This window comes from Penaeus chinensis, chromosome 38, assembly GCF_019202785.1.
Source record: "Penaeus chinensis breed Huanghai No. 1 chromosome 38, ASM1920278v2, whole genome shotgun sequence".
Lineage (NCBI taxonomy): Eukaryota > Metazoa > Arthropoda > Malacostraca > Decapoda > Penaeidae > Penaeus > Penaeus chinensis.
Genome location: NC_061856.1, coordinates 8,582,827 through 8,595,326, shown reverse-complemented (window position 1 = coordinate 8,595,326; position 12,500 = coordinate 8,582,827). Strand labels below are relative to the sequence as shown.

The 12,500-nt window shown below is 36.6% G+C and overlaps 2 protein-coding genes across 4 annotated transcripts in view; one reads left to right on the top strand and one right to left on the bottom strand.

The window, feature by feature from the left end:
* Positions 1-2,910, top strand: part of LOC125045891 (protein jim lovell-like) — a 14,567-nt gene extending 11,657 nt beyond the window's left edge. For both annotated transcript variants that reach the window (XM_047643476.1, XM_047643475.1), the window contains exon 9: positions 166-2,910. In XM_047643476.1, the coding sequence (XP_047499432.1) occupies positions 166-251 (86 nt within the window). In that variant the 3' untranslated portion in view covers positions 252-2,910. The remainder of the gene's footprint in view (positions 1-165) is intronic.
* Positions 2,911-10,182: 7,272 nt separating this feature from the next.
* Positions 10,183-12,500, bottom strand: part of LOC125045908 — a 20,870-nt gene continuing 18,552 nt past the window's right edge. For both annotated transcript variants that reach the window (XM_047643511.1, XM_047643512.1), the window contains one exon: positions 10,183-11,737. In XM_047643511.1, coding sequence (XP_047499467.1) covers positions 11,064-11,737 — 674 coding nt within the window. In that variant the 3' untranslated portion in view covers positions 10,183-11,063. The remainder of the gene's footprint in view (positions 11,738-12,500) is intronic.

Genomic DNA, 12,500 nt, shown 5'->3' with positions numbered 1-12,500 from the left:
TTTGACTCCTGTGGCCAGAGAAATCAAGCTGTATTTTAAATGACAAACCTAATCTAATAAAACCAGTACGTCATCATTTAATTATGTAGTTGAATTGGATAGTTTTATTTAATTATTGTTAGTATTATAATTTTTATTTAAAAAACTTTTTTTTAACTTTTCCAGGCAGAGAACCTTTCTCATGCACATGTGGGGCATTGTTTCGTACAAAATATGACATGTACCAACACAAGAAGAATGGTCATCGATAAGCTTGACAAGTGAACTTCAAGGCCAAAGAATAAGCTGCGATGTAGAGCAAGGAAAACCTGGAGACAGGCAGGTAGTTGTGTCACCATTAAAACTGCTATATATATGGCAAACTGATTAACCATGCCAAAGATAAGGAATATGGTAGTTATGTACCAAACAGGAATTGTTTGGTGTAGAAATGCATTTCAGAAAATAATTGGAATTGAATAGTAGAAATGTATAATGCCTCCCTAATGATCTGGTATTGGTATGGATTTATATTTTATTCTTTGGGAGAAGTTATGACAATGCCAGTTGTTTTTTATTTGTAAATTTATTTTTATCATTGTAATCAATACTCATTATTTTATTGTTATTATTATTATCATTATAAGTGACAAATTTCACTTCAAGAAGTGATAAAGTTAACTTTGTTTCACTTCAAAAGCTTCTGATATTTTTATCATCTGAAACTCTTATAAGAGTCAGAAGCAGTGGGTGATGGCATGTCTCTCTACCTGATTATCTTGGTGTTCCAGATTCCTTTTGCTGTAATGCTTGAGTCGCATTTAGGCTATGTCTTGACACAAGATTAGATCTCTTGCTCAAGTTACCCAAACCAAGTGTGCCCTCTGATCTGCCACATTGGCAGCATCAGATACTCCTTTAACCGTTGAACCAAGTATTGCCTTTTGCAGTGTTGGTAGCTTTTGAAACTTCATGTACTCCCACTCTGGTCTGTTGTGGCAGTTTGAAGTCATCTGCTAGCGTTGGATAGTAGTTATGACAACTTTTTGTGACTAACTCTGGTGCTCTTGTCATTTTCCCAGTGTGTAAGCTTTCTTAGCAGGACTTGTGCTCCTTATCATGTGGGGGGATAAGTTTTTCCAAGTGTCTTAAGGTATGTGTGAGTATGATGAAAATGGAATGTTTTGTTGCACAAATATGCTTGATTGTCCTCAAGCTTAGAGGAATACTTTGCTTTAATGAAATATGAAGACAGATGGTTGATGTAAATATTTTTTTATTGATGTACTTGTATTTAAGAAAACAAACCACTCTAGAAAGAAAGCATTGAAATGGTGGTATTACCATTTCTGCTTTTTGCAGAATCTTTTCACACAGCCTTTTAAAGCAGGCAGTTGTATCTGCAAGCCTTAGAAAGAGCTTTTATACTAACCTATTTATGGTATTTATTTTTGTTTCATTATTTCTTGTTTACACTTTGAAATTTGAAATTGTTAAATCATTAACAAAGATTTGGGTAAACCATGAAAATGATCTCAGTCTAGAGATGAGAAAGGCAATCATAAAATATGTCTTACAAGTATTTTTGATACTTGAGCAGAGTGTGTATGTTTGAGGGTTATTGTGATTTAGTGAAACAAAAGGCATGCAGGTGGTGGCAGAATATTGTTTTTGCCCACAATGTGATGTTATATAACACCTTTATGTACACATGAAGACAGCATGTGGTCCAAAGGGAGCAACTTACATTTGTTTATGCCAGTTTGATCATTGTTACCAAACAAACCACCTAGAGGTTTAGGTGATTAATCTTCCAACCATCTGGAAGAAGGTTGTGTTTTTGTTATATAAAATTAGGTTGAGGGAAAGTTACCACCAACTAGATTTAGTGTTGCACATTTTCTTTAAACACTTACGTTGTTACCAATTAGTGGTATTGAGTAGATATGTCTATATTTCTACTTAGTCTTTATTTTTTTTTATTTGATTGAATGGAACCAGTGATAGTACATTTCCACTTGAAAAACCAAATATGTAGCCAAATTCTGAATACAGTGTAGTGGTTGAAAATTGTCAAATTTACAGAGATATTCTGTATTTGTTCATTTAATATTATTAAATATTGTACCAGTGAAAAGCATCATAAAGATAGGTCATGGTTGTATGGCCAGGTTTTTACCCAGTGGTTATGTGCCCAAGCATTTACCAGTAGTTCTTCACCTAGGCAGTTTCCAAATTTGTATATATTTTTATGCCTTATGCAAGTTAAGTTGTATCAATAATTTTTGTGCAAGACTTTTTGTACCGTGTTCAAACAACTGCAAATTAACCAGTGATTACTTGCCTTGTCTTGAAAGAGTTTAAGATTGATCTAGATGGGTGAGATTGAGAAAAGAAGTTTGTAATAAGATATTTTATAAGGTTTTTATACATAAAATGTAAGAGCTTAGGTGTCGAGTTATTGTTGTTCGCTTAGGTACTTAAAGTTGTAAGTAACTGACTTTATACTTGGTGTTGTGTGATTCAGCAACCAATAACAAATACTCTGGCAAATGTTTTGAAAATCATACATAAAGATATAATCTTTGTACTGTGTTCTATGAAGATTATTATTTTGGTATTTTTATGCTCAAAATTTATTTGCGATTTTATGTAGTTGATGTTGAATGGATGAGTCAATAGTTGTATTATACCAGAAAGAATTTTTTCATTTGATGGTGTTTTTATACTTGGTTATTTGTTATAAGGTTTTTAGTTTTTTCCCCCTCGATCAAACAAAAATAGTGAAAAAATTTTGTTTGCAGTAGGCACATGGGATTCATACTTGGCATTAAACTACTGTTTCTTGTGATCTGTATGTTACCAATAGTTTTAATGAAGAAACAAATGAAGCCAAGTGGCAGATAGAACTTGTTTTGCCTATGGAAAGGCCAGACTTTTACTGGATGAATTAAGGTTTTGAAAACAACCCAGTGATTTTGAATCAAAATCTTAACCTGTAGTTCACATAGAGCTGCAATTGATATTAATGCTCTGAAATTCATTTAACACAACAGAATTGCTGTAGATAGGACTAATTGTCTTTTGAACGTGTTTTTGTGTTTTTACATATCAGTGCATAGCTGGTAAAATCATACAAACCAAATTTTACTTTGCAGATAAATACACACACAATATTTCCATGGCATGATATATCCCAGACTCTAAGATGATTAAAATTATACATTAACACATATCTGTCACACCACACCATATCACTTCACATTGCATACCATACCACCTAACACTTTGCTGCTTCATACCACATCATACCATATCACACTGCACACCATACTCTCCATTTTCCCCACACCATAAAATCTAACATTCCACACTATACCACCTCATGCCACACACACACCATGCACATATATAAACATACATTTCCATGTCCGTTAACAAATATGCTATGATTATGCCTGCTGTGGAAACTTTACAGTTATTTGGTAAGTTGGTGTGTCAGACATTTAAAGATTTTTTTTTTTGTGTGTTCCGTAGAATAAATTACTGTGTTGTGGTATAACAGTAGCCCAGCACAGGTGTACTTGTAAATTGGGTTACGAGTTTTTGTTTTATTACAGGATTAATTTTAGGAAATGTAGACCACATATCCTTTGGTACTCACTGCATTTGAGTGCGTCTTGGAACATAGGATAATTACAGTGTATGATTTTGATTATATATGAAGCAAGAAGATAGAAGGATAAACAAGGCTGGTATTTAAGGACTTTTACCAGCATTACATTTGCATTCCATTGTAAGTTTGGCAAAATACATTTTGAAGCACAAAACTTTTTACTGTGGAACTTTCAGGTAAGATTTTGTTTCAAAATGATGGGAATTACTAGATTTTGTAAATGTTATTGAATGTTCTTTATTTTGTTTAATTTTCAGTTATTTTATAACAGCAGTGACTTCCACATACAAACATGTTGATATATAGAAATTACAGAGCACAGTATGGTTACCAAAAGGAATATTAATGCAACTGTTTAGGTGCTAGAAATTGAAGTTTCACACAGTAACTTAACTATGCTAAACACAAGTTAAGTGATGTAATACAGTGTTAATGCCTTTTGATTTGCAGTGAAAACTGAGGAAATGGTCTTGGATTGTTGAGAAATGTGTTTAGGTATCACACAAATACCAGTGTTTTGATGGTGAAAGTTGCTGGTGATTTGATTGTCAGTTGAAATAAATAAGTGATAAGTTTATACTTTTGTAAGCATATTGTATGTATTTGTATTTAAGCACCTCATAGTTAGTTTTTGTATTATTGCAATGCACAAACTCAGTAATCTTTTCTGATTTATTGCTCCAGATAACCAATTTGGTTTCTCTTAGCTCTGTAAGTTGTTTTATAGGCATTTAATAGCAGTAGGAAACTGTATATTTGATAGATTTAGCTTTCCTTGTATGGTGTAAATCTTGTGGTACAGTTACCATTTGGCTGCCTCTATATTTACCTAAGATAAATTTAGATATTCTGTTGGCTGAGTGAATAATGCAACTCTTAGTCAGCCTCTCCTTCTTTACTTTCCCCAGCGTCAGTTGTCTTTCCCCCCAGCACCAAGTGTTCTCCTTGTTACCACATCAGGTTTTAGTGCTCCTTGCTCTTTTCTTGTATGAGACTGATGACTTGCTAGTTGGTTGCTTAGCATTTTCTATCCTTTGTCTTTTCTGCTGTACTTTATTTCTCCCTCTCCGTGATGCTTCTCCTATTATACTTTTTCATAAGAACTTATAATTGTGTGTGTGTGTGTGTGCGTGCGTGCGTGCGTGCGTGCGTGCGTGCGTGCGTGTGTGTGTGCGTGCGTGTGTGTGTGTGTGTGTGCGTGTGTATTTGTGCGTGTGTGCGTTTGTGTATTTGTGCTTGTGTGCGTTTGTGTATTTGTGCGTGTGTCTGTGTCTGTGTCTATGTCTGTGTCTGTGTCTGTGTCTGTGTCTGTGGGTGTGGGTGTGGATGGGTGGGTGTATCTATGTGTGCGTGTGTCTGCAGTCTGAATGTGGAAAAGTAGAAATGTCAAAAGGAAGACAGGAAGGAAAATCATTCAGTAATTAATATTTACCAACTGTAAATAAATGTGAAAGCAGCTTTTCATTGGTTGTTTGGGGGAATTTCAGTAAGGGAAGGCAAGATGAAATCTCTTGGTCAGTTCAGTTCAGTATCATGGACAGTATCTTCATCGCAAGTTTTGCATTAGGTTGCTCGGCAATGTTACTCCTGAGGTTAGTCGTATTCACTGATGATGTGCCTTACCTGATATACATTGTGCTCACAGTGGGCAAGCGTTGGTTTTGGATTATTTAAGAGGAGTGATAACTGTGAATCATGCTGTGACAAAGGGGTTGACATGTAAATTTTAGAATTTTGTTTCTTACAAGGTACTTCTCCCTCCCCCATTTTTTAGCAAATCATGACAGGGTGACTATATGGTTATGGTGAGGAATCTTGTTTGGTGATGTCCATGTTGCTATGCACAAGGACTTTTCTGGAGTGGAAAGCTTTCCAGGTAGTTTTTATTTTTGTGTTGGCAAGCTTTTGCTTGGACCGATGGTTTTCACTCAGTCATGGTCAGTCTTTTCATTCTTGCATGAATCTCATTCTAAATATTTGGTTGCCAAGAAGTCTGTTTGCTATACTTTTGTTTATCCAAATGTTACAATTTAGGCTTTATCAAGGATTTTTTCTTACAGACCGTGGAACAAAGTTTATCAATTCACAGGAAACTTTTTTTTTTTTTTTTTTTTTCGAATGCTGGAAAAGAAGGGTCTAGTTGCAAAATGTACAAGTTATAAACAAGGTATTTCTCTTTATCAAAAGAAGTTACCACACTGGAGTTGCTTTAGATAGTAAACATTCAGTCTAGGGAAGGGAAGGGGTTCTTTGTGTGTTGATTGTTGACTTAGTTGGGCTTTACCTGAGAAAGGGTATGGTTTGTTTATTAGAGCACTTAACCTGTGTTCCAATCATGAAACTGATGATTAACAAATATTTTGCATAGCTAGTCATTGGTTTCAGATGCCATGCATGAGTCGAGAATTCTAAAAACAAATATTCTTTTATAGCACTCCTCATGCCCAGGAAATGCCCAAATATTCCTATATAGCACTCGTGATACCTAGGAAACACATCACCAGATACTGGTAGTGATTTAATCTTCCTAATATGAGAGATGTTGTCCAGAGGATAGCTAGTGCTTAGTCAGTGCAATAAACTTTTGTATATCCCAGATGAAATTTTTTAATGGCTAATATACAGTGGAAGTTTTATACTAAACGTGTGAATGCAGCCACAGTCAAAAACTTTTTTTTTTTAACTAGACTTGATGAGGTTATTATGAGGGATATGTATTTCTTTTCTGTTCCCAGTTTCCGAGATGACAGTTTGTTACTAAGTTAAAGAGGAAAAGTTTTATGATATAAAATCTCTGTAGTCCTGTGAACCATATTACAAAGATTTTTACTTGATCTTTTTTGTGTGGTACAGAGAGTAAGGAAATTATTATTTTAGATATCGCCCAGTGACTAAATATCTAAAAGTAGGATTTTTTCTCTTTTTTTTTTTTTTTAAGGCACAGAATTGTTGACTGTGCAATTCTCATATAACATCAGTTTAAATTGAATGTTGAATTTGATGGAAATGTCCATTGTATATATTATATACAGTCAACTAATGTTATGTTGATTGGTTTATTGGCAGTGCATGGAAACCCTGAATTTGTATATGCAAAAGGAAAAGGTATTGTACTGAATTAGTCTTGTCTTCCTGTTAATAGCACTTAGGGATAAAAGTGCTGTGGTGATTTTAAATGTCCAGTGGTGGGCAGCTGATGTGCAAACCTGCTCAGGTCTGATTCAACTAAGTCAGCATTTAGAAGTAAAATTGGAGGCCAAGCTTGTCCTGTTACAAAGAAGAAAACAAGAAAAGCAACATTGAAATTGATGCTCCATCTTACTTTGCTTGTATGCTGGTGTGTATGCTAACAATTTCCTAAAATTCTACCAATTCAGTGCATTGTGCATGTGATAATTAGCTCAAATCACCAAAGTTGCCTTTCCTTGTCAGGGGTTTTAACTGTAATTTGTAATGTTTCATATCTTGGTGCAAAACAAAACAAAAAAACAGAAAATTTTAGGAAGTAAAATTTTGATCCAAGTGGAAACAAAAGATGTTTTCATTGCATTATGTGAACTTTGTAGTAACTTGTTTTTGAAGTTGTCAGTATTTTTCTTAGCATTTTATATATTGAACCTTTGGAACTGTTTTATACAATGAACCACAAAATGACAATTTGTTAATTGTTTAGAAACTCAATAAAGAGATCTTTTGTTTATTTTGTTTTTATTCCCCTGTATGTTAATGGTTAGAAAAAATGAATGCTAGACATCAAAGGTCATATGGCCACAAAACCACTGTGGTAAAGTATCATGGCGAAAAGGGTGGAAACACGTTAACGATTAGGATAAGATGTGTTCAATGTCAAAGGTTGTAGAGAGCTGTGGGATAGAATGGTAGTGAGAAGGGTTTAGAGGGGAAGCAAATGGAATACGGTGGGGATTTGTAATAGGGTGATCAGATCAAATGGAGAGTATGTCTGTGGAAGGGAGAGTAACACTGAGGAAAGCTTAAAAAGAGCCATTACAAAACAATCAAAAGGTAATGCTTAGAAATGGTAGTTGTAGAAGTAGGTAAAGCATCCAGAGAATGAGGTCAGGGAATGGGAAGGTGGTGAAGTATCGTGAAGAATGTCAGGAGGAGAGGGATCCTGAGAAGGACGTTGTTGTGACATAGGGGAGTTATGTGAGCATCCAGCTGAGAGTGGTAAGGATTATGGGGAAGGAACAGACTGTGATGCACATGTGATGCACACGTTTTTTGGCTGAGTGGGTGGAAGAGGGGTAGGGGGAACTTGAGGAGGAAGAGGATGGATATTGGCAAGTACTTTGAATGTAGAGCGAATAGGAATAGAGGGATTAGAGGGTGGGTGAGGTAGTTGAGCATTCTCTTGGGTCATATTTAGAAAGTTTGGGATGTCTTCAAGAGTTTCTGGAGAGGATTTGGGTGGGGAGGTCTGAGAAATAAAGGTTTTCTTATGTGGAGAAGAGGGAATATATATTCAAGGAGCAGAGAGAGAGGTGGGTGTAGGAGAGGATGTGGTAGATGATGGGGTGGAACATTTAGATTGTCTGGTGAAACAGGTAGAGTGAGAAGGAGGGGTGGTGGGGTAGAAACTGGAGAATTGGTAGAAATTGGAGTCTCTGGATTTAGACTAAAAAGAATTTGACTGGGGGAGAGAGAGAGTAGAGATAGGATGGTTTAGGGTAGAAACTGATACTCCTTGAGAAGATGGGAGGGTAGCAGAGCAAAGTACAGTTTTGGAATAAGTAAAGATAAAAACCCCATTGGCATACATCTTGTCTGGCCTCGCATAGAGTGAGGCCTAATTTGAATCTGATAACTGCTACTTCAGATTTGAGTTTGTAGGCAGGGAAGCTCCTAGGAAATACATTATGGGAGCTACAATAATTAGCAAACGTGTGATTGAGCAGAGCAATTTGAATGGTCATGACCAGAGGGCAATGGGTTATGGAGCAACAGTGTTTGGCTAGGTGGCCAAAACGCCAGATTTCTGAAGTTGATGGGGAAGGGGTCGATATGGTTGGACAAAGTAGGACACCCACCAATATAAATTTCATGGGGGAGGTCATGTCTATGGAAGCTAATCTTGGCAATATTGGTGAAAGGACTTATGTTACTTATGTTGGCCTCGGGGAGGAATGGTGGAGCACTGGACTGCCACTGTATCATAGTCAATGAGGCATGTGAGCAAGTCGTTTTCACAGTCTGACCAGTTCCAGTACAAGTATTAAGGAAGGAGTGAGATTGGGCCGGAATAGGCTTGCCAGGGAGGTCAGGGTTGATTGTTCATGAGCTTGGGATTCGGTTGTAACTGTGACAAGGTGTGAATGATCAGAATGACTGCAAAAGGAAATTTACCCATTCGTTTTTGGAGACTGTGTTGGAAGAGAAGGGTATTGTCAGAGTACAAGGCTGTAGGGGTAATCACAAAAAATTTAACCCATTTGGCTGGGCCTAAAAGGGTACTCAAAAGGTTTACAGAGGTGAAAGGAGTAGAATGACCAGGGTGAGAAGATGGAGTGGTATGGAGAGAGGTAGTGCTGTTGGGAGGAGGGCAATAAGGATGAAGAGTAGTAATGAGGGGGGAGGAGGGTCAACAATGAGGACTGTGCAGTAGGAGATGGAGTGGAGGATGTTGGGAGAGAGGAAGGGGTGTATTGTGAAGGTTGAGTAATGACCTGGGTGGATAATTCAGAATGGATAGAGTTGACAATAAACATCAAGGAGTAGGCATTTGTATCAGTGGTTGGAGCCATAGTCAAGGGAGAGGCAGGGTTGGGAAACCAATGAAATTAAATTTAGATAGGCTAGTTGATGAAGTGGGAAGCCTCGATGCCCCTAATAAGGGTAAAATATCATTATTGGCCATGGTGAACCTGAAATGGGGAGAAGAAATGTTCTAGCCCATGAGGGGTAAGGGCTAAGTGATTAACCAAGGGAATACTGTACCCATGGCTCATGGAGGACATTCATGACTGACACAAAGCCAGCCTTTCATCCTTTCAGCACAGCTCTCACACCTTAGGAAGTAGACAGGAGGGGATGAAGAAGAGAAGGAAAAGGAGAGGGGGAGAAGAAAAGAGCATGCAAAATTAGTTGAGGCAAGGGCTGAGCTGATCCTCCATTGGGCCCATCTCTCTCTCCTAAATCCCCCTAATCCCCCAGGGGATTAGAGGGGCTCCTGCATGTTTCAAGTATTGATAAGAAAAGCTATAAATGAATCCTTTTTTTTAGAGGCAAAATTCTTTTTATCATAAAAGTTTTTATGCACTGATAAAACAATAGGAGAGTACTAACATTTGTTTATCATAATATTTACTTCAATGATTGCTGGTGGTTCCACATTGATCTCTTAAAAGACAATCCTTCCCATGAACGTACTTTTGAAGATCAGTGTTGTTAGTACAGAAATTAAATTTGGAGTGGCAGTATGTTGTGGCATATTAGATCAATAATGACAGGTAGTATCACGTCTATACAAAGAGAATACTTGTTTGTAATAGGGGTAAAGAAATTAACAATAAAGTGGGTGGTTTTATTTGAATTATAGAATAATTATAAACTATGTCAAAGAAGAAAATATTCAGTACCTAATGTTTTGAGTACAAATAATTCTATAATATACTTAAAATAACCAAGCTGCTAGTATTATCACAGTTAAATATACAAAAGCTGCAAGACATACAAATCATTTATCAAACCTCAAGTTACATCATTATTATTATTTTTTTTTTTTTTGTTATTATATACAATACTTCATAAAAAGGAAGATACTATTCAGCATTTCCAAACAAACAGTACCAAACAAAAATACATATACAGTATATATAACATAAATATTTGCCCTCCAAGTTTATACGTACATTACAAAAACCATGATAATTAGTGTTACCAACCAGAGAGCACAAAATATATCACAGTTATCCCATAAATTTACATATATATTATATATATATCTTGGCGACTTAAACACATCTTACATCCATACAAATATCTTAAACACGCACAAGGATTCATTCACTTAATGTATTAAATTAAGAAAAGCGATGTTACTCTCACATATAATTATGAATCTTCTGGCCAGGTACATTAAGATATATTAATTTGACATCATTTGTAAAATACAGTATAAAACTAAGATAAATTCATCTATTGTTTCATACAATAAGGCTCAACTTCTAAAACTGTTTTCTATAATTTTAGTAAAAAGTAAATTCATAAAAAAAAAAATAAAAAAAGTTAAAAAAGGCAGTATATGTTATCATACCTTTACTTAGCTGCTATATTAGATTAAAATTTGTGATCATAACAAATCTTATATTGAAAAAAAATGAAGTATATCGGTAAGCGTAAAATTATTCCAGTGAATGTTATTAGTTTATTTTTAATTCCAAGTTGAATCTCAACGACGCATTAGTCTTCTCCTCATCTCAGACCTGGATCTCCCTCTAGTTCTAACAACCAAGTGAAAAGGGGCCTGAGACAACTGAGAAGGTCCTGCCAAAGGATTGATAATGCCTTCAGAGGAATCATTTTCCCCTGGGTCTTGGACGGCTCCATCATCTGAATCATCCTGTCCATTTGATGATGCTGCCAGGTGGTGCAGGCTGCTGATGTTGTGGACAATGCGACTATGTACCCCTGGTGCCCAACGTGTTCTTGAGCCCGTTGGTGGAGCAGGGGGAGGAGGCCCTCTTTGCTGGGATGGGACACTGTTTGAAAAGCTACCATATGAAGGTATCATTGAACTACCTGAAAGTGAGTGTGAGGAGCTTGGAGGGAGGCGAGGAAAGGATGAAGGCAGTCGCGAAGAAGATGGAGGAAGATGGGGGGACAAAGGAGCAGAGAGATGGGAGGATAAGAGGTGAGGAGGGAGAGGGCTTGGGGGTATTGTTAGATTAGGTGGTGGCTGTGGATGATTTGAGGAAGGAGGACCCAGGGGACTCATGGGAAAACCTCGTCCACTTGGAGACCGTGGGGAAAATAGGGGACTAAATCTGTCATTGTTGCTTCTGCTAACCACTACTGCAACATTTGGAGCTGGACCTGAACTTCTGCTAACGGGCTCACTCAGACCTAAAAGAGAAATAATTTGTATTACAATGATAGGATGGAAGTAAAGCTTTGAATATCAAGACAATACGCAATACTTATCCTCCTGGTATCACTAATGGTAAAGAAAATTAGAGTATGTACACTCAACAACAGTTCTGAATGGGCCACTTATATGGAGGTTAGGCCTGGGATGTTTCTGGTTGACAGCCCATAAAACTATCATGAACACACTCATGAAACATTTAGAGAATCACCCTGAGTGTTATTTGTGGAGTTATCTTTCTGGAGATAGTGCAAAGAAGTCATAGTATGACCGTATAAATGAGATTATGTGGCACTCTATACCCTTCAAGAGGTTTGACAGTTTTGTAAACTTAAATTGTCTATTGCCATCCACATACACTTTTCTAAAAATGTTGGTAGTTTATTTTCAAAATAAAAAATGAAGCAATTGGCCAACTTAAATATTACTTATATTCTCATCAGGTGAATGATATTCTTTTTAGAGGCCAATTCCATAACAGGAGGCATAGCAGAATCAGAGAAGTCACTCAGACTTGGGTATTAACCCAATGCCGATGGGCATGGCATGTATGTGCCATGCCTACTGTGAGTTTACTTGTTTAATTGTTTTAAAACATAGATGGCTACACTTGTAGTAAGTCACCAATGAGCCAATTATGGGTACTGCCTGTCTTACCTGTTTATCCTTTTCCTTGATTTGCAAAAATATTTTACGTTATCTTATTTTGCTGTTCCTAATGTTTATAACATGATGGTATAT